The sequence below is a fragment of the Cygnus atratus genome, chromosome 12, assembly GCF_013377495.2.
Source record: "Cygnus atratus isolate AKBS03 ecotype Queensland, Australia chromosome 12, CAtr_DNAZoo_HiC_assembly, whole genome shotgun sequence".
In the NCBI taxonomy this organism is placed as follows: domain Eukaryota; kingdom Metazoa; phylum Chordata; class Aves; order Anseriformes; family Anatidae; genus Cygnus; species Cygnus atratus.
The window spans coordinates 10,147,920-10,170,332 of record NC_066373.1 but is presented as its reverse complement, the minus strand read 5'-3'; the positions used below and the strand labels follow the sequence as shown (position 1 = coordinate 10,170,332).

Here is a 22,413-nt window from a genome sequence, read left to right as displayed (position 1 = left end):
ATGACCTGCTTTTAATTACAATGTTAAAGTACATTTGTGGGTGGGTAATCTGTAAAACACAAATTCCTCTTTCTTCCCACTCACCTCTTCTTAATTCAACCATTTTTTTAATATATAAACACACGGAAGGAAGTATAATAGAATATTTTATTTAATAAAACATACACATTAGACTCCTTTCAAGTCAAAAATCGACATAATATTGAATATAAATTTGTTGCTGAAACTGGCTTTTGGCTTGCACTTTTTTGTATGGAATGAGAGTTGTGAAGTTCAGGATCTCTGTGAACTTTTGTATTCATTGTTTTATCATAAAAATCTTTCTCAAATAGTCACACTTTTCATCACAGAAAAGTACAGAAGACATTTCTGAATAAATTTGTTGCTCTTCCTTTTTCATTTTTAGGAGCTAATATGTATAGAATAATATTTTCAAAGCAACCACTGTGACCATCTCATGTGACCTCTTCAAACAAAAACTTTTCCTGATTTTTTTTGTTAGAAATATGTCTATTAGAAAAATAACTTCCAATCTTATTTTAAAATTGCCTGTAGAAGAAAATCTACCACGAAACTTGTTAAATTGCTGTTCAGTCATCAGTCTGAAAAAATTTTTATGTCCTTTCAAGTCAAGTATAGAAACAGCCATATTGTGGTAACATGCCACAATACATTTATACATCGCTGGTTAACGAAATTCTCTAATTCCTCTGGAAAAAAGCTGTTGGATTTTTAAGTAAAGTAAAAGCCAATCCTGAATCCTAAGTATCCCCTAGGCAACGTATGTTTCCTTATTTGTCTTAACAGTAGCTTTACTCTGAGCTGTGTTACAGATGCTGATTTTCAACAGTTGTCTCCGATGGACTTGATATGGCCATGCACATCCAGTTTCTTTCAATAGCCCACCACATCCTAGAAACAGCTGTAATACCCCCTGGGCACTAAAACCCTCCATGATTTTTCCAACAGTTTTACATGAGCATGAAACTTCCAGAAGTCTAGCATGGCTCCTGTTTAATAACACCCAAGCTCTTCCAGAAAAATCTGGCTTGCTCTTGTGTTTCAAAGTCGTATCTTGAACAAACTACTTGCTGAACTTTTACAACATATTAGCGTTCAGTTGCTGTAACAGAGTCTATTAAGTACCCTTTTCAGATGTTAGTTTTTATTGCATGTAATTTCCTAGCTTGCAAATCTGAAAAAGGAGCCCTGAGGCAGTATCATGTTTTAACATGCTACATCTCCAATATGAAGCATCATTCATGATTTTTGCATAAGGTGTAAAAGCAAACTGCCATCTCAAAATCACAATTTCTTTTGTGTTTACCTGTACTAAAAAGATATTTTTTCCAGGAGTAATTCTACACTAAAGTCATGGTTTCATCAACAATCACATCACTTACTAAGATCTGACTATCAACACCACCACCTGAGCAAAAGGAATTCCCCTTGAAACGGGAGCTGACTAGTTACTGTCATTTAGACTTGTGCGGCTCTCTGTATGACTGAACAAACCCACCTAAACCTACCCAAACCACCCGCCTGACTGGCGCACCACCCCCGCTGCTCCCAGGCTAGGGCAAGGACAGGCTGTGGGGAGAGGGAGCCCCAGCACCTGCACAGCCCCAGAAAGAAGAGCGATGAGGCCGAGCCCGACGAGTCCTGCACCCCATAACCCCCATAGAAAGCCCCATAACCCCCACAGAAAGGCACAAAGCGCCCCTGCAGCCCATAACGCGATGAGAAGATACCAAGCGCCCCCTCAGACCCCCTGAGGTAAATTTGCGGCCGCCCTAAATGTTGACCCTGCCCCTCCTCTCCCCGCCCCCGCACCTCTCGCGAGACAGCCGCCGCTCCCGGCATCCATTTCGCGGCCGGGGCGAAGGGGGGGCGCCGCTGAGGGAAGATGAAGGCGGCCGCCATGTTGGGAGCTTCAGGGCGCTGCAGGAGCGGGCTGTGCTGAGGGAGTCTGCGCGGGGGGAGCTGGCGCTGGGGGATCGGTGGGAGGTCGGCCTCGAAGCGGGAGTAGGAGAGCGCCTGCTGCGGTTTCGAGTCGGGCTCGCTTAGTTGTTTGCGCTCGGCAGGGAAGGAGGGGGGAGTCCCTGACCGAGGAGGCAGCACCATGAGCGGGGGGACGCCCTACATCGGCAGCAAGATCAGCCTCATCTCCAAGGCCGAGATCCGCTATGAGGGGATCCTCTACACCATCGACACCGAAAACTCCACTGTAGCGCTGGCCAAGGGTGAGGAGCTGGCGGAGCCGAGGACCGGGGCCTGGAGGTCCAGCCGCGCCTCGGGAGTGGAGCGGGGTGGGCGGCAGCGGAGCGAGAACCTGAAACCGTGGCGGAGCCGTCCGGGGCCGAGTGGCGACGGGGAGGCTCCGGGTGCCGAGGGCAGGCCGGGAGGGCTCGGCGGGGGCTTCTCGGAGCTGAGCGGTTTGGGCCGCAGGCACGTCCTCCTGCCCGCCGCCCTGGGGAGCGGGGGTGGAAGCGAGCGAGGGGCCGGGGAGCAGCGCAGAGAGCGGCGCATCCCCTGCTGCTGCCGCCCCGGGGATCCCCCATCCCGGCTGCGGCCGGAGGGGCCGCGAAGGGAGCCTCGTAAAAAGGAGCTGGGAGCGCTACCCGGGTCAGGACGGGGGACGGAGGGACTGCTAAAGGAGGCGCGGGTGGAGGAAAAATACGCAGAGCTTAGTGGTGGGACTGCTTCTGAGTTAGGAAAGGAAAGAAGGAAGTGGGGCAGGCCGAAGGACTTCTTTGCATCGTAAGGATTCCGGATCTCAAGGGTCTAGGGCCGCGTACTGCTGAACTCTTTTGCATCCTGCAGTAGGAGACAGCTGGGGTCTGCAGGAGATACTATGGGTGCTAGGTTGTCAACAAAGAGGCTGATCGTGAGCTCTTCGTTTCAGAAGCTCATCGTGAGCTATATGGCACTGCATAAATCAAAATTCTGTGCAGACACAGGCTTGAGAATATATAAGCCAAAATGCGTATGCGTGTGTGTCAGAAAGTTAGGAAGATGTGCTTACGAAGTGAGAATGTCAGAGACTGGGGAGTGGGGGAAAAGAAAGTTTAAAAATGGCCACATGAAGGACTTCACCATTCCTTGCATGTGATAATGTGCTCTCAACACAAGTGTGTTAGCCATCTCAGTCAAGGTACAATATTCAGGTCAAAAAAATAAGAGTTTTTAATATTTCTTTAATCTTTTCTTTATTCTGCAGAACCTGGTGGTATTTTAATTTTCAATTATTGACTTTGAAGTGTGGCTAAATAATCTAAATGCATATATAAAAGCAGAGAGTTCATCCAAAAATTGCTCTTTGTGTAAACTAAATTTGTGGGACTTGAGAATATTCCAAGCCTCTGTTCCCGTTTCATATGGTATGCTTAGCATTTTAGGGTAATGACAGTCTATAGATTACTTTGTATGATTGGTGTATATATGTAGTTGGTCTGTGGAGTTTATATCGTAGCAGTTTCCTTTCATCACTCATTGGCGTCTGCGGTAATTTTTGTTTGTGTGCCATGTCACTTTAAGGCCGCTCCCACCACCAAGTATATAGACAATTATTATTTAAGAAATACATTACTTTGTCTTGTGAATTCTTACATGTATGCTTTGAAACACCTTACAGTGGGTTTGGTTGGCTTGCGTAGTTCATTTACAGGCCATTTAGCTTTCATGATGTGATCTCACTTATTTCTAAAGTTGCCTTCAGGTTGAATTACCTTGCTGGAATTGAATTATCTGTTTTAAAAGGACAGGTAGCTTTTTTTTTTTAACATGAGAAGGTGATGAACACTATGATTTAAAAAAAAAAAAGTTTAGAAATACCAGTTTAATATTACGATTGTTAAGGTTTGTACAAAAGCACTTAGAATCCCATCCTTGAGGAGCTTGTCTTACCTTAAATTAGACAGATTTAGTGCTGACCAAGCTGATCTTGCATGAGTTCTCGAGAGTGATTAAGTCATGTCATGGCACATCTGCCAAAGTGTAGTTAAGATGGATCAAACTACAGTTACAAATCTAATCTACTCTCTTCCTGTAGCTCTCATCAGAAATGTAAATCTAAACCATTAAATTTGGTTTAATAGAACTTGGCTGAGTTAGCTGAAGAATGTGTGTTTTGTAATGACAGTGCCATGATTCAGAAGAGAATAAACCAGTATTTCTAGGCCACTGGGAACTAAAAATCTCGAGATTAATCTGGAAGCTGATAACAACCATGTTAGACTGTGAAACAACTCACTGTGCTCGTGAACAAAATGTTCAACTGTACAGAGTATTTAAGCTTCTGAATAAGTGAAGGCTTAGGTCATATGTGTGTGGTATAATAGCATGTATATATAAGGTGACAAGCGTGGTTAACTATGGCTAGATCTATTTGTAAAAGAAGAAAAATGCCTCTTCCTTCTAAAGTGTCTGTAGGTGTAAATATGTCAATTGGGTAATATTTATCTGTTTCTGTGGTAAGACGAGAAGTCAAACCAAAACTATTTACTGGGGTCTTTACCACAGATAAAACTTCTTCTGCCTGGAAAAAAAAAAGTTGCTTCTAGTTTGTTCCACTCTGTAGTTGGCTTCGTGTGACTGTTACCTGAGTTGAGTGCATGACAGTTTGCTGTTATTTTTTTCCTAACTGAAATAGAAGAAATTGTTTTTGACATGAAGTGCAAAAGCAGGGATAGAATCTGTTCTTGAATAGCTACAGATTTGTCTGACAGTTGGGCTTAAGTGGGCTAAGCTGAAGTCTGAGGTTAAACTGATGGAGGGTGTGCGTGTGGAATGTAATCTATCTTAAATCTTTTGTGGTTTGGGCAGAAGTATGATTTTTGGGTTGATAAGAGAATACAGATTGTAGCCTTCAGTTACTGAGGGGCAGTCGCTTCTAGTTCTCTAGCCAGAATTTTATTTACAAAGCTGTGATCCTTTCAGTAGTGAAAGTTGTGGCCTTGTGAATTAGAGGCAGATAGCAACTGTTGAAGTATCAAGTATAACATAAGGCTGATGATGGAAGGCAATGGATCCTTTCATAAATTGTGCAAGTCTATCGTTATTTAAATAAAAACTGCTGTCTAGATGACACTGAATTCCAAATACTAAGCAAGTTAGCCAATTTTTTGATGGTTTTGTATGTTATTTGGTGCTTATGTTTTCTTTGGATTTCCACCTTCTCAGAGCTAGTGATTGGAAACAAAAAACCGCCCACTTGTATTCTCAAGTTTCAAATTAAATTAGTTTGGAATGTGCCTCCAGTTCCACTTTTTCTTGTTTTTGTTTAAACCGTCATTGAGTCCAACCAGTTTCAGAATAGACTGCAAGCCACAGATAGAAGGCATAAAAGCTTCCTCGCTGTGGTGCTTGCTGTTCTACCTAGGAGGAGCTGTAGAATAATCATGGCTGGTCATGGTTGATCTTGCATGTTGCAGCACTAAAAAGTAGTTGTGATCTTTCAGCCTTGTAATACATAATGGCCTTCTATTTCAAGGCATAGACTCATGGAGAGGGATTTTTAATGTAGGTAGGCCCTGTAAGAACAATCATATTGGTTCAGAATAGGCTTTGTTTCCTGCCAACAGTAGGGAATCCTTAGGGATGTAAGCGTAAGAAAATGAGAGAGTCTCTCTGATATAACATACCAGTTTTCGCTTAATCAGCTGTTGGGGATTCATGGTTGGAGTTGCATTTGGACCATTATAATTAATAGGTATTAATGAAGCTGCATTCATGAACTTGATAAGTAGTTAAAATTCTGGCATTTTCAGCCACCTGTGTTTTCCATTGTCTAATGATGCATGCAAGAGAAAACTTCCCTTTCTTTTAGTCTTTTACACAATATTAATTGTGTGAAAGAGTCAGAAATGAAGACAGAAGCAAGTTAAATTTGTGCGAAGATCTGAGTATTCCCTATAGTGCAAGGGTGGGTACAGAAAAGGGAAGGGGATAGTTTTATTAAATTTGTATGAAGTTGTTTTTCAGGGTCTGTTAAGTTGCATGCTCCTCCAACATCTTGAGGTTTATGGCAGGTGTGCCAAACCAGCCCTGTGCATAGTATGTCACAGCAGAATGGTTCCTCTTGTCAAAGCCCACTCCTGCCTGCTTTCGTCATACCTTATCTCCCTGTTAACACAACACTCCTGTAAGTAAGGACATGTAGACTGAGTTACTGTTTCTGAAGGTGCGTGTCCTTCACTTTAGTACTGTTACCTCAGTGGTGTGTAGGGAAAGGGTTGTGAGGTGTTGGAGAGAGATACAGTGAACTGCTCTGGTAGAGGTGGCCTCAGTTTTGTCACCAAACATCTCATGGGTGCCTTAAGAGTGGGGAAGGACTGCTTTCTGCATCTACGTGATACATCCAAAGTAAGGCTGGTGAGACTGGCTTGGAGCCGTGTGCAGAGACTGACTGAACTGCATATTTGCAATAATGCACGTTAAAGGGGAACAGTATCCTCTTTTGCTAGTAGAATATAAAGTGTGGCTTCTGATTAACAGTACTTTTGTCATCCAACAGGTGGTTGTTTTTGTTAACTGATAGGGAAAGCTACAATGGTTTCCTTGGATACCATAGTAGTATAATACAGTAATAGGTATTAAAATATAGTATGTAGTTGTAACATTGGGGCTGGTCAAAATAAGTTTGCTTTTAATATTATGGTGATAGGTTTTTGTCTGCAAGTCAATAAACCAGTTTAGCTTATTTTAAAAAAAAAAAAAAAGCAACAACTTTTAATTGGCAAGGTAAGATTGAATGGTTTTACCATAGTCCTTGTAAATGTTATAAGATGATGTTATTTTTCATGTGCTTATTTTCATTTCCTCTCACTCCTCAGTATTTTGCTATATATGAACTACTGCACCTCCTTCTGGAGGAAGGAAGTAGTCTGAGGAAATACCCCAAGAGAGCGAGCTGGATAGAGCTCTAAGACTGCCGCTGCTCCAGTACCTTATCTTTTTGATACTCTGCATCTTAGTATTTCTGATTATGCAAAATTATGGTAAAAGCTATTTCTTTCGAATATTCTACTGTATTGATCACCTTTAATATTAAGATCTTTGCTCTGATTAGTTCAGATTATGTTAAATCCTAATCCAGTCTAGGAAAGAAGAAACTATAAAGACAGCTATCCCTTTGCAAGTTATTAAAAGTAACAGAAAACTGTTATACCAGTATATGAAGGACCTAATTGGGATAGATACTGCAAAAACATTGAGTAGCCCATATCGTTCCTTTCTTCCAAGAGAAACCAGACTCTGGGTGTTCACTCTCATTGCTTTTTGGGTGAGAGAGAAAGGTTGAACACCATGTTGGAGGAGCTTATTTCTGTTGGGAAGGGGTATACAATCTTCATTGGGCAACATGGTTTTTGTATTTTGAAACAAGTTGCACTAAAACCGTTTTGATTTGGGGCAGGGAAGAGGTGGAGGAAAAAAGAAGCCCAAACTTTTAGTAGCAGCTCTTGATGTGTTTTGTTGCAAAACCATAGATGATGATAACTGTGTCTTGGTCTAGTTGTATAGACAATTGAATCTGTTACAGGTGAATTCTAATTTTTGGTGTTGGAAATACTTTTGAAGTTTACGTTATGACGTGAAGAAAGACGAGTCCTTGTTGACGTATGATAGAATACCTTTACCTCTCATAACTTGTTAGTGGACGGAAGTTAAGTCGTTCGCTTTTTCTTCGTTAGTTTAGAATGGAGAAGGGTAATTGCCGGATGTCTTGTGTTGTTGGTATTAATGCTAATATACTTAGGCACACAGCGTAGCTCTGATTTACAGGAGAAGCACTTTCAAAGCAGACTTCTTCCATAGTTGATCAGATGAGTTTTTCTATATAAAGATTAAATGTGTTCTCTAGTTTTCTACCCATTTCTGTGGTGTTACTGCTGTTTAGTTCCTTCCCTTTTGCTAGAAAGTAGAAATACTTAGTAACTTACTGATCACAGCCTGGTCATTTTTGTGCACCTTTGTAGGCAAAATGGCTACTAGACCAACCATCTCAGTGTGGAACAGAGAACCAATGGAAAATCGACTTCTGTTATACTTGCCAAGATACCAGGTCAAATGATGTAATGAAGAGCCAAATTAATTAACTAGTTAATTAATTAATAGGGTATATAGGATGGCCAGAAACTGAAGCTGTATCTTTGGTCAGGACTGAAGTTGAAGGGTCTGATGAATAAAAAGCAGCAGAATGAACTGTGTGCAGTAAAGCACACAACCAACTGATATTGTTAATTTGTTCTGCGTTACTTTTGAATTAATTTCTACAAATTCTTTACCTTCAGATAACTTGGTCTTTTTTTGTAGAGAGAGAAGACACTTTTTAACAAAGTTTTGCCTTTTGACAGCTCTTAAGCACGCTCTATAGTAGTGTTCAGAGCAGACTTTTAGATGCACAGAAACAGAGAAGTTGATTACATTCAGCTTAGTAGATGATATAAGTGTGAATTAAATATTTGTAACCACTTAATTTTATTTTTCGTTCTAGTGTGGAGTGATCTCTATAACCCTCAGTTATGCTTCTCAAAAAAGATTTGTAATACTTGACTGACAAGTTCTGTTCATGCAGTACTGGAAGAAAAGCAGTGATGGAAGATGGTATAGCCTGAGCAATGACTCGGTATCACTTTGTACAACTCTACAGGAAGCTCTGCTTTTCTTGACTGGAGATTTTATGTCTGTAAATAAGTGCCTAATGATGTCTCCAGATTGTTGATGCATTCAATCAAAATACAGATGTTTTCTCAGCATAACCTCTATCTTACAGTGCAAATAAAAATTTCTTAATATGGTGAAGCAAAGACAGTTGTGAGGGATTGTTGAAGCTGACACAAGTTGATGTTCAGAAGAATGGTATTAACATTGTATTCTTCTCCATTTCTTTCAATTCATTGTTTAACTTTTGATTACAAAACTCGAGCTCTTGTAGACACGTTTTTTTTTTTATTGTTCCATTTTATATTCAGCAAGGGTTGGCAATCTTAAGGTGAGGAGAGGCCTTGGAGAGTGCAATGAAAGTAAAGTGATCCTATCCATGTATGCAAGTAGTGATTATACATAGGGGGAAAGGGAAAAGCATAATAACCATTATGCAATCTGAAAATTGTTGGAATTCAACTAAGTACATAAAAATAAATTTAATGTATGTTGCTTACTATGTGGGCATGCTTAGGAAGATAATTCTGCCCCAGTGAGTTTACTTAATTTGATGTAAATCATATGAAACTTACACTAATGAGCAAAATACATTCTGCTTAGTGAAAACTCTCTACACATATTACAGAGATCCTAATTTTCAATTTAAATCTCAATTCAGATTCTTGAATCTATTAAGAAATACTTTGCTTTGGGTCATCTTTAATATCTTAATTTCTAGTAGTATTAGCATAAGCTTTTTCCTCACTTGCAAACACATAATATGAAGTATGTAAAGTCATGTAGCCCTTGGTTGCTAAGTCCTACAAATCTTTGTTGCTACTTGGCATTCCTGAAAGTATAACTAATCTCCAGTGAGTGTTAACATAAAAAAAAAAAAATGCTGCTTCCCTTCATCCTCTCAAAACAATCGGAATATTCAACCTGTGACTGGCAGTGCAAGTCATGTCTTAGTAAAGAACAGAAAAGGCATCTTTCCACTTGAATTTTAACTGAGATTTGTAAGATCAAATTATTTGTTTCTGTATGAGCAGTTGATAATGGTAAAGAATATACTGTCTGTTAGACTGTTTTGCTCAACAAAATTTTATTCTTTTTATATAAAACTGTTGGTCTTTACAGCATATTGGAAACCTTTTCGTTAAGTGAGGGATGTTTTGTTCTTTTTATTTTTCCCCTTCCCACTTTTGCAGTTCGTTCCTTTGGTACAGAAGATAGACCAACTGATAGACCTATACCGCCTCGCGATGAAGTCTTTGAGTATATTATATTCCGTGGTAGTGACATTAAAGACCTAACTGTCTGTGAACCACCAAAGCCTCAGTGTTCTTTGCCACAGGACCCTGCTATTGTTCAGGTAAGTCAAAACGTATCTTAAGCAATAAACATTTAAAATATAACCTAGCAGCTTAAAGTGCTCTTTAACTGAGAGTGCCTAAAAATTAAAACCTTCATTGTTTTGAAGTTCACAATCCAGTGTAAAGGACTGTGGAAAGACTTTTTTTTTCCCCTCTTTTGAATCCTATCTTTAACTGAAAATCAAGGTTGAAATCTAACTCTAGTACAGTGCACTGGACACAAAGGTTTATGCATTTCTAATGTTTAGCTATTGCATAAGGTAAAAATCTTGAGAATTTTTTGAGGCATATACTTGTAATCCTCTAAGGTCTCTTTCTGAATCTGATGCAACTGTTTCTGTCTGTGTTCTTTGAGATCTGTCGAACTGTGTTACTGCTAATCCCAGCAGTAGTAATAAGCCCACTCTCCTTCAGGGCCTTGCATTGGTCATGTGGTTTTTGAAACTTTAGGGAAAAGATGTGACATTTTCCAGGTTTGCCAACAAAACCTTATACAGGTGTTTGACAAAAGCAAAGTTCAGTATCTGAGGTTCCAGAGAAGACTGCAAGTTTTAGGGTACCGTTTTCACAGGTTTGTAGCATTGGAAGGCACTTTCTAAACTGTATATGTAGTTGTGAAAATGTTTTCAGCTGTTGATTGTTTTTTCATTCAGAATAATCTGCATAATTCACTGTTTTTGTTGTCTTTGCTTCTGCACTGAAATGGTTGAAGTCTTAATGTTAAAAGAAGCTCTTGAATGTTAAGGGTTCCTTTGTATGTACTAGCCATAGTTGTGGTGTTAGGGTAAATCTTAATGAATAGTTTGTGCCTTTCTTGCCTTGCAGAGCTGTTTCCTATTTCTTGTGTTTTTGTCTTTAGTCTTCACTAGGATCTTCAACTACATCTTCATTCCAGTCTGTGGGGTCCTATGGTCCTTTTGGCAGAATGCCTGCGTACAGTCAGTTTAGTCCAAGCCCGCTAGTGGGACAGCAGTTTGGCGCTGTTGGAGTTGGTATGTTCATTTTTATTATTTTGTGTTTTCCTGCGAGTGAAGTTCCGTGTGTGTATGTAGACAGCGATGAGTGTTTGTAAGTCCATCGATGTTTTAGCCTAATGGCAGATCCAAAGTCTTCAGTCTGTATCAGTCCCACAGTTCAGCTGAGGAATAGTGGGTTTTTCATGCCCTTTGCACCTCAAATCAAAACATTCATATGATTGAGAACTAAACGCCCTCAAAGAGATAAGTGGGAAAAGGTTCATGTATTCATTTGTTATGTTATATATATAAATTCATTATAATCATCTTATATTCTTTCTATTTCATAAGTGATAGAGGCAGCAACTCTAGAAAAGCCTCAGAGCTGTGCTGTGGATATCTGGTTTCCTAGGCTGACCAAGGTAGCGTGTTCCTTCACCAACGATTTAGATTATTCAGTGGTCCGTGTGCCAGGACAGTCCTCTAACTATTCATGAGATGTTAGCTTGGCACAAAATCCATTGCTTTAAGTATTTGTGAGTTGCATGTGTTGCTCCTTTCCACTGTAGATTTAATAGTAGATGCTCTCCAAGGCTCACCAACCAAGTTTCATTTCTCCCTTAAAGTTTCTGAAGTAAAAAGAGAACTCAGTTTGTATTCCCAGCAGTAAAGAACAAAAACAAACCCACAGGTACGACTGTACAAAGAAACAAAATGGGCATGAAGCTTATCTTGTTCTCATTCACTGCGTAGAGGCGAAGTAGATGCATCACTGTTTTAAGATGAGAATTTTGGGGCCAGGAAAGAAAGTTGAGGCCTTACATGCTATGGCAGTTCAGCAACTAGTGTGTGTTGCACTGGTACAAGTGCAGCTGTAATAGAATATGGTAACACAATGGGTATTACTTGACTGGTGTCACTTCCAGCGATGGCTGAAAATTTTGAAAGTAGTTAAAATACTAAAAATTCTGGGCTTTATAAATTTTGGTCTTAAGTCTTTAGAATTTACTTCTTTTTTAATCTTCTGTGATAATAAAAATGTGTTTTCCTAGGATAATCAGAACCTTCATTTGTATTTAAGATAAACTGATCTTTAGCACTCTTTAGTATGTTTATTTTATGAAATGTTTGTTTAGTGAAATGCAGCTAATAGCTTGCAGTAATCCTGAGGGTGAAAGCCTTCATCTTTGAGAGTGAGATGAGAGAAGAGAGGTGCTCCTGTGAAGTTTCAGATGTCTTTGTTGTATTCCACCTTTTGTTTTATCACAAACTTGCATTTGTGTAACTGTTATGTTGACAATGTTTTTAGTGAAAATGCTAGTCATGTGAAAGGAAGGCTGAAGAACTGGCCATAACTTGGTACCAATAAATAAAAGTTGACGGTCATATTTTTGTTTGAAAGATAGGAAGTTGAAATACATCTGAATAGCGTTCATGCATTATTCTGTAAGATGCTATCATGACCATGCTATGTTAGCCCTTGTGATGTTAAAGTTAGTTGTGTTTCCTTATTTGTTTAATAAAAAGCAGCTAGATAATACAGTTCTACCAACTTGTTAAGAATATGTACATTAAACTTAATTAGCGCTGGGGAGTAGATGTTCTGTGTATTCTAGAATGACTGCATAATATGGTTTCACTAATCATGTAGTTTAATTTTTAAAAATAGAGAAAACTCTAAAACAGCTTTTACGACTGTGTTATTTCTTTCAAAGCAGGAGGTTCTTTAACGTCTTTTGGAACAGACTCTTCAGCCAGTGCTAACATGTCCCAAAGCACTGCAGTTGGTTCTGCATTTACAACAGATGCAAGGTCACTAAAAACACAGATGTCTCAAGGTAAATCATTTTGACTATTATTTGTCTTCCAGTTTTAGCTTTTGACCAGTCATTTCCTCAACCCCTGCAATTTAAGTTGTTGCCAGAAATGTTGACCAAACAGCTCAATTCTGTCATAAAAACGTTCGGTATTACGAGAACAAAAAAACTGAGTGTTTGCTCTTTAAATGTATTTTCCTACATCTAGGCATGCTGTATAGGTAACTATGTTAGCAACGCATTATTTTCAAAACATCTGTATTGAGGAGTAAGATTTAATTCAATTGAATAATTTTAGCAAATAGGTAGATACGGACATCTGATACCTAGTTTTATTGATAGTATGACAAAGCTCAAGATAGTTCATGCTTTATTGAGTTGTAAAGTCCTTCAGCCTACAATTTTTACATATTTATTCCTAAAAGTGTTTTTTTATTAATTTGTATTTACATAAATAATATTGACAGCACACCTGAATGCCTGTAAAGATAGTGACATTGAGAGTTAAATCAGCTTAATAGTAATAGAAACTGCACGGTTTCTTTTGTAATACTGCAGAAAGAGAGAAGCAGCAATGAGGATAATTCTGGATGTTTTTTTGAGTGGCAAAGAGGAAAGAAACTAAATGTAAAGCAACTTCACCCTCACTTGTCATGAAAATGTGCTACGATTACTCCTTAAAATCCAAAAGGCATTATTTCCTGCTCTTCCAGTTTTCATTGCTGTGACTAAAAGTGTGTGCAAACATACAGTCCTGATGCTTTTTTTCCAAGTGTCTGCAGTCATGTTAAAAGGCAAAACACTGTGCTTGTAGCAAACCTTCTTTTCTTAAATTCTAATTGAAGTTTGTGAACCAATAAGGGCTGCTTTCAGGGAATAGTTGGGTGGATTACCGAACACAGATTAGTTTTTTGAATTAATTATGCTGAGTGTTTACTTTTTCCCCTCTTGAAAGTGTAGCTTGGTTTTCTGTAGATGAAATTAAAACCTGTATGATTTTTGGATTTAATAGGAGATATGCTCCAGATGAGCAAACATTCTGCCACAAAATTTCCAGTGGGGCATCAGCAAGTTTCTTTGTGTGTATTTGCTTTTCAAAATGTTTGCGTTTTAGATCATACATGTGGTGTTCTTTTGGTTTGGTTTTGTTTACTTTTTATGGGATACTTATTCTTTTCCTTTAGCTCTCGAGACTTGAGTCTTACCACACTAATTTCTCAACAGATCTATCTGTATTGTGTCATAAATTTGCCTGGTCAGATTGGATGTCTCCATTCTAAACATGCTTCTGGCCCCAATCACTCATGCTGCAAATTAAAATGTATGAAGAGCACTTTGTGGGGAAGCTTTCACAGCTCCTTCATCTACATTATGCCTGGCACTAGCCATCACTGTTGATAATCTTGTAGTGAACATACAACATTGTGCTAGATGAAATGAAATTTCAGTGTCATAACAATATCTCTGCTTTTGGGAGCAGTCACTTTCCACTTGGCTTTCCAGGGAAGCAGAAAGAGTATTTATCCCTCCAATCAAAGAATTTCATTCCACAGCTAAATGCACATCATGGATGTGTGTTGGTAGGGATTAATTGTCCTACCCATTTTTTTCTTTTAGACTGGGGGAAGGGGAATTGCTAAATATCCTTCATTCTGGATTAGTGGATCTGAGGGTGCAGAAATATTTATTTCTTCTTTGGACACAGCTGTCTTGACTGGTAAGGCAGATAAACCTGTCAGTCTAGATTGGTTGAGACCAATAACTCGAATTCGTGTGTGAGAAATAACTGTGTTTTTTATTTATTTTAGGTCGTTCGAGCCCTCAGATGGATCATTTGAGAAGGAGCCCCACCATGGAACAAGCAGTACAAACAGCTTCAGCCCACTTGCCTACTCCAGCACCAGTTGGGAGGAGGAGTCCCGTACCAGCCAGACCTATGGTGTCAGCTAGCCAAAAATCACTAGAGAATCAAGAGCACAGACGAGGTAGCTTTTGATAATTGTCATGTGGGTTCCTTTCTACTGTACACAGCTGAAATGCTCTTTTTAAGGTTAACACATAGGATTTTTCCTGTTGTCCATTAGTAGTAGACTGGCCAGCAGAGACCTGGATTTTATATACTTTTTTTTCAAGTCAAACATTATTTTTTTTTTTTTTCACTAAAATTTTAACTTATTTTAAATTCATAGGTCTAGATTTTTTGAAAATCTGAACTATATAGTTGTATACATAAGTATGGTAGAAAATACCTAATTAGATAAACAAATCATCTTTTTATTTCCAACTTTAGCTGAAGCACACAAGGTTTCAAGATCAGAAAATGAACTCAGAAATGAAAGCAAACGACAAATTGGTAAATCTTGTTTTGAGAAATAGCTATCATTCTAGTTTCAGACTTCAATGACTAATTTTTTAAAAAGACTGCGAAAAACTACAGCATTATGTATATTTTGAGAAGTACGAAGACTTTGTTTTTAGTGTTCAGAAATCTTAGTCCAGAAATCTTGCAGTCCAGAATATAGTAGTATAGAACTTAAGTATTTAGAAAGTTTTCATGGAGTTGTTTGTAGTGGGTAACAACAACTTTGCATTGGATCAGAGTAGATACAACTACAAAAAGTCAACATTGAAGAAAAAATATCTTGTGGTTGTTTTATATTAAGTGATTTGAATAAAAATTAAAAAGTGTTATTTCATGCTGTTATGTTTATAAATCCATGAATACACATAATAGCATGTAACTTGCTACAAAAATAGTTCACTGGAAAGACGTTGGCATTTTATCTCTTCAGAAAGCTTTTAATGACTTCTAGGAAGTCTTTTACTACCTAAGTGTATTCTGCTTTCTGTGTCATTGCCATACTCACTGTAAGTGAGTTTACAAGTTATAAGCTGCTCCAACAGGACTTTTAACAACGATAGTGCAGGGTGCATGAAGTGCCACACTTTTATCCCAGGAGTTTGTTTTTTTTGTGTGATGGTGGTGTTCATTTTGCTTTTTTCTAATTCCAGAACCTCCCTTTTTTAGTTCCAGGGGCTCCTTCAGCACGGAGAGGCCGTGGAGGTCACCGAGGGGGCCGAGGAAGATTTGGTATTAGGAGGGATGGTCCAATGAAGTTTGAGAAGGATTTCGACTTCGAAAGTGCAAATGCACAGTTCAACAAGGAGGAAATTGATAGAGAATTTCATAGTAAACTTAAACTAAAAGGTAAACCAATTCTTGCTTTGGATTTAAGCATGGTAAAATAGGCATGTCTCGCTGTTTAAAGTTTTAATGCTGCTTTGGAAAATCAGCTTTTAAGAGATATAACCTGCTAAGTCTTGTTTGTGGTCATGGGGAAAAAAAGCAATTGAAAAGTAAACTATGATCATCTACTTAATTCATTAAGTATTTGGATTAACATTTTAGTTTGGATTTTGAAAGAATTTTAACTGGCAAATATATGGTATGCTTAAACAAGTCTGTCAGTTAAAAATGCAGATTACTTAAGCGGAAGTCCTGGTAGTGTTAATGGACTCTTGGGTTCTGGAGAAGATGCAGTAAAGGAAAATCTATATTTCCAGTTATTAATAGATCAAAAGCAATAATAAAAGCATGAGTTTGGGATCAGAACTCTGCTGGAGAATGCATGAGGGCTTCAATTTCTAAAAGTTTCTGGCATTTCTTTGCTTTTACCCTTTTCCAAAGTAACACAGGAGTAGTTAGAAGCGCTAGCAGCGTGGAGCTTGTTTTATTTTCTGACAGGCTTGTGTTTTAATTACCTCATTCTCTAGTGACCACCTTCCTGTTGGTTACATGGCTGCTACTATTTTTTTTGAACAAAATAGTTACAGGAAAAAATAAGGAGTTCCCTGTTTGGGTAAATGATTGGCTAAAAGGTAGCAATTAATGGTCAAATTTTAGTGTAGAGAAAAATCACCCATAGAATCCCATAGGATTTGTTCTCTAGTGCTTGCTTTTTCTGGATCAGTTTTAGATAATGAGTTGGCATACAGATCATGAGTTTGCTGTTGATACTGTTTTTTTCAGAATAATAAGAAAGGGAAATCTAATCATAGAGAATTACAGAAACACCTCATGAGACCGAGTGAGTGGTAGTGTGTGAGTTGTGAAAGGGCTGAGGGGAATATCTGAAGTTCATGCATGACATCGTGAGCTTTGAGGTTCAAGCATTTAGGAATGAGACTTCAGGATCATAACAGGTTGTTCTGTGGAACCATCAGCTTTTTTTAGTACCAATCAAAACTGTAGTTGGAACTTCAAGCATTATTAGGAAAGGAATATATAGTCAATTCATGGCATATCTTGAATGCCATCTGCCTCAAAAAGAGACAGCAGAGTCAGAAGACAACGGAGAAGGGTAATGAATGCGAGCAAAAAACATGGACTGGCTTTTGTAGGAGGAATGACTGAGTGAGGCTTTCAAGTATGGAAAAGAGGTAGGTAGGAGGCTATAAAATAGGTAACTTTTAAATCCAGTCTACTGAAACTTTGTTCTGTGTTGTTTTTTAATCCACGAAGAATATAGAGGATATTAAACCTACAGACAGCAGCAGCAAAACATCCTAACTTGTGTGTCAGATTGACTTCCACATTCTATTTACAAGGGCTTTTCATATTTCTGAACACTCAGTATTGTAAGTGTGTGTGTGTGTGTCTTGGAATAAGTTTACATTGCTATTTTGGTTAGTCTGTTGGTCTGGAAGGCTTCTGTTTAATTTTCTTTTCCAGAAGACAAACTGGAGAAACCAGAGAAGCCCATAAATGGAGAAGACAAAGGTGACTCAGGTGTCGACACCCAAAATAGCGAAGGGAATGCAGATGAGGAAGATCCACTTGGACCCAACTGCTACTATGACAAAACCAAATCCTTCTTTGATAACATCTCTTGCGATGACAATAGGTATGGCCTGTAAGAGGAAGCTTGTTAGTCTACTTAATGCATGCCTGTGTCATAAGGTAGTGTAGGTGCTACTCATTACGATGAACTTTGAATCAAAGGTTAGTAAAGGTTAAATCCACATGCAATGGACAAAATAAAACAGGAATTTGAAAGCTTTTTTTTTTCCTGTATGCAAATGCAATACATTAATAGCAAGACACTTTTAACCAGTGTTTTAGAATCATGCTTCTAGAACTTGAGTGTACGTACTGTATAATCTCCTTTCCAAATCTGTTGACATTTTTTTTTTGTTTTGTTACAGAATTAGCACCTTAGTTAAATTAGTGTTGACTGTGATTTGTTAATGGTTTCTAAGCAGATTACATAACTATCTTGGCCAGTAGGATTGTTTAAATGGGAAGATAGCATTACAGGAAAATAAAAGCTTATCTTTGCTGTTGCCTTTTTATTAGGCAAGATGATGTGGATTGCTAACCTAGTTTGAATTAAAGAGTGTGGGGGATGTTTTTTGTTTTGTTTTAGTGACAGCTAGATAAGATAAATACATGTAACTACAAACTCTTACTCTCTGCTGTTTTAAATTGCAGACAGCTCTTACTTATTTTATTATATTTTGCTGTGTGCAGACAATACAGACTTTGTCCTTCTCTGTAGGAAATTTAAAGTATTATCAGTTTATAACCAATATTGTAACATATACCTTTTTGCTGAGTTAAATGATTTGTGACAGACATGTAGATACTTACAGAAGGCATAATTTGGAAATTTACGATGTGATAATGCATCAGTTTTTCGTTTCATTTTCTTTCTGGCAATTCTAACAAAGACGGGCAATCTTCCTTCTGAAAGCGTTTTTTAAACAGCTAAACAAATCAATCCTTGTTCCTTTATGTGTGGCAGGGAGCGGCGACCGACCTGGGCTGAGGAAAGAAGATTGAATGCAGAGACCTTTGGAATACCGCTGCGCCCCAATCGTGGCCGTGGAGGGTTCCGAGGCAGAGGGGGGATTGGTTTCCGTGGTGGAAGAGGGCGAGGAGGTGGAAGAGGTGGCTTCACTGCCCCCCGTGGATTTCGTGGTGGATTCAGAGGAGGTCGTGGAGGCAGGGAGTTTGCTGACTTTGAATATAGGGTAAAATATATTTAATCTTATTATGACCCGTTCAGGTGCTCTGGAAACTGGTGGTAGAACTTCTGCTTTTAGTTTTGATGTTGGACTAGAAGTTCTGGAATAGTATTTTGCAGTATTTAATTGAAAGTCTGGTAATTTTTGTTACCTAGTGTTGCTTTACAATCAGCAGCAACCAAAACTGAAAGTTACCTTTCTTCAGGTGCCCTAAATATTTGTTCTGTAGCTGGATTTGTAGAAAAATGTAAAAGGTCTTACAGATACAATACAAGCATTTGAAGTAAGAATTGCAAGCATTTTTCTAATCAGTGTGGAAAACATGAAGGCTGAAAGGGAGAAATTTAACTGGCTTACAGCGTGCAAGGAACTTCTTTGACTTCATTGTGACTTGACACAAAGCTTATATACTTCTAATATCCTATATAGTAATTGAAGTGTAGAGATGACCTTTCGCAAAAGGCAGGTCAAAAAATACTTGAGTTGTGTAAACTTGTTATACATTCTTTGTAGTTATGTTAAGCTATAGTTAAACAGCTGTTGGGAAGGCTAAGGCACAATTGATTTTTATCAGCTGCTCGTATAGTAAAAAGGAACTGCGGGAGATAAAGCATAAAAACAGAAAGAGAAGATCCCTGCCCATCTCATAGAGAAGGTGGTTTTTAAAAGATTAAAATTACTACTTTCATTTTAGTTGAATATGAAAGAGGCATAAAATTTCTTTAAGCATTATGCACAAACCACCATGTAAGCCTGTTAACTGAAGTAACCTGATACACAAACATGCTTTCATCATGATGCGAATGTAGAAATAGTAGTTTGTTCAGCAAGATCTGTGGCAGCTAAAAGGCATAACCTTCCTTTTACAGTGTACTCAGGCAGTTTGTTGCTTTTGCAAAGCTATCAAGATGTCCTATTCTTAACTCTCTGTTCCTGCCAGCCATTCAGAGGAAAAAGACAGAATTAGATACCACCCTCAGCTAGCAAAGCAATGTGTTCTGTGCTAGTGGTATCTTAGGTGCACTTCTTTTTTCTTAGAAACAAACTAAAACTCTGCTTTTTTTTTTTTTCAACACTAATTGATCAGACAGATTATATAAATCAGGAGAACTGAATTGCTTGCAAAACTTAAAAAAAATAAATAAATCTCTATTTCAGTGCAAGCCATTTATTTGACATTATCTTAAACTTGAAAGGACAGAAATTATACTGTTCAGAATCAGTAACAAATGTAATTAATGAAACTGATGCAATTAAGTGTAGCCTCTTACATTCTGACTCAGAAGAACTTTTTCTGGTAGCTTACCTTGTGAGTAGCTAGAATTTCTCAGTGCAAAATCCTGGCTTTCTGGTTGAACAGTTAATTTTAAAAAAAAATATTAAAGTCTTTTTTCATAACAAAGGTTTCTGACTGTCCCTCAGTTATTCCTATGTTAAATTGCAAGAATTAGTCCTGTAATTTAAAGATACTTTTGGTAGCTGAGCATGGATTGAAATGAGGAGTTAAAGATCAAAGCTTGGAATTAGTGAATGAAAAAGGTTCACATCTTTCCAGTTAAGTAGGAGGTGGTGTAAAGACCGAGGATTTGTGCCATACTTCTAGTCAGCGAGTAGCTGCTTCAGTGTGTGCTAGACTGAGGGTGCTTTGACCAGATGCTAATAGTTACAGAGGTCTCCTTTCTGATTTTGGAACATGAGTAGTAGCCATCACAGTGCATCTTCTCCCAGTGCTGTTACCCAAATTAATCTGTTGTTTTTGTTATTGCAAAATTAATTGTAACATTCTACTGTTGTTCCCTCTAGAAAGACAACAAAGTTGCTGCATAGTCTACAGGAAAGCTGAAACTGCGTGAACGTCTAGATCTTCATCCAGAGAATTAGTTTCAATCTCTGCAAAGAATGAAGTTAATTTGCTGTATACTTGTCACCAGCACTGGGATTTAACTATTTAATTTCAAAGGGGTGTAATGCAGTTACTTTTTGAAAAATGGCCATCTTTGAAAACAGTGAGCATTAAATATATTTGAGACAGAAGGATAAGTAATTTCTTATGTATAGTTAATTATAAAGCAGTACTTCGATGGAGTTTAAGTATTTTTTCATCACTGAAAGGATTTTTCTTATTACTAAACTGTATTTGATAATTGCTTCAAGTTGTAAGGACAATTGTATGCAGAAGGCCGTCGATACTGTGAGTGTTTTGATCCACTGAAGGTTGTTTTTTGGAAATCCTGTAATATCCCTTTTGAGATAGTTGTACTTTATCAACTAGGGTGCTGGACAGTAGAAAACTTGCTTTGTCAGTCAGATATGTACACACAGTAAATACTGTTTCTTAGGCAAAGGAAACTTTTTATATAGTTGTAAAATTCCATTATATCCCATTGCCAAAGAAACATTACAAACTTTGTATAGCTGTATAAAAAGCAACTAATTTTTTAAAGAATAAACATTTTTAAGTCGGCAAACATACTGTGTTGTTGCAGAAGTTGATATGCTGAAGAACACTGAATTAGTTGTTTTTTTTTTCTTTAGCAGCTTTTCAGGCTTAAGTGTTTGATTTTATATTTGGAGTATAATGAAGATTTGAAAATGTTCTTCCATTGCATAAAACTGGATACACTCTTCACTTTTCTTGCAAGAAATTGATTTTGTAGCTGCTGGCATATCACAGGATTTGACCAAATTAAGGAGATATTTTCGAATAAGGACAAAAAAAAATCATATGTCAATTTGCAATTAACTTTACTTAGTGATAAATATTAACTTTTTTTTAAATAATGGACCGGGCACATGAGTTAAAGCGATTCTCCTGGCATGCCTGGGACAAAAAGTATGTCTCCATTTGTCAGTTCTTGAAATGTTAACTTTGATGTAATACCTGTAGACATAAGCAATTTAAATAATTCTTAGTGTTTGGAGTTGTTTGCATTTTGATAGACCATAGCTGGGAGACAATAAAAACCTGGTTCTAAGACCGTGAATCCGCAAATGACATAGTATGGACTTTTTGCCAATTCTGAATGACTAGTTACAACTTTTTGATATGCTGAAATAGAAACCTGGTCATTTGTGTCTGTATATGTATATGAAGGCCACAGGAATAAAGGGATCCAAAGATTAAAACATTTTGATCTAATTTGATGATTTTTTTTATTACTTTATCTTCAAAGTACTCAGTGGTGATAAAGATGTGGAAAACTGCACTGTTGGAAAAATTGGAATATTTAAAAGTGGTTGATAGAATCTTAATTTTATAACTTTTGTATAGCACTACAAGGAAGTATTTTGTAATTGGTTCCTTATTAAGGTCACTAGGAGTTAGATAACCTTGTTTAGTAACGTTTCTGCATGTTAACAGTGCTCGTGCTCCTGCGGGGCTGGCGAGGTGTGAAGGCAGCGCTCCCCCGTAGCGTGGCGTGCTGGGCGTGTACCGTGCGCGGCAGGGGGGGGGGCCGGGGATGTTGTTTTGGTTTTGTTTCTTTTTTTTTTTTTTTTTTAAATTTTAAACCAGAATAAACTGTTCAATTACACCAGGCTGCGGGGCTTTACTTGGGGCGGAGGCAGCGGGGGGGGGCGGGGTAGCAGTGGGGC

The 22,413-nt window shown here is 38.1% G+C and overlaps 1 protein-coding gene across 4 annotated transcripts; it reads left to right on the top strand.

The window, feature by feature from the left end:
• Window positions 1–1,854: 1,854 nt before the first annotated feature.
• LSM14A (LSM14A mRNA processing body assembly factor) lies at window positions 1,855–22,352 on the top strand. Of its 4 annotated transcripts, none has more exons than XM_035543213.2 (10): window positions 1,855–2,243; window positions 9,855–10,018; window positions 10,879–11,011; window positions 12,691–12,813; window positions 14,601–14,777; window positions 15,083–15,145; window positions 15,821–16,000; window positions 17,525–17,696; window positions 18,597–18,825; window positions 20,623–22,352. In XM_035543213.2, exons 1-10 carry the CDS (start codon window positions 2,123–2,125, stop codon window positions 20,644–20,646), a joined length of 1,386 nt encoding a protein of 461 aa, XP_035399106.1. In that variant the 5' UTR covers window positions 1,855–2,122; the 3' UTR covers window positions 20,647–22,352. The 4 variants fall into 4 exon arrangements, with proteins under 4 accessions (XP_035399106.1, XP_035399107.1, XP_035399109.1 ...); XM_035543214.2 differs by having other exon boundaries at window positions 1,860–2,243; window positions 12,694–12,813; XM_035543216.2 differs by lacking the exon at window positions 15,083–15,145 and having other exon boundaries at window positions 1,860–2,243; window positions 12,694–12,813.
• Window positions 22,353–22,413: the final 61 nt, after the last annotated feature.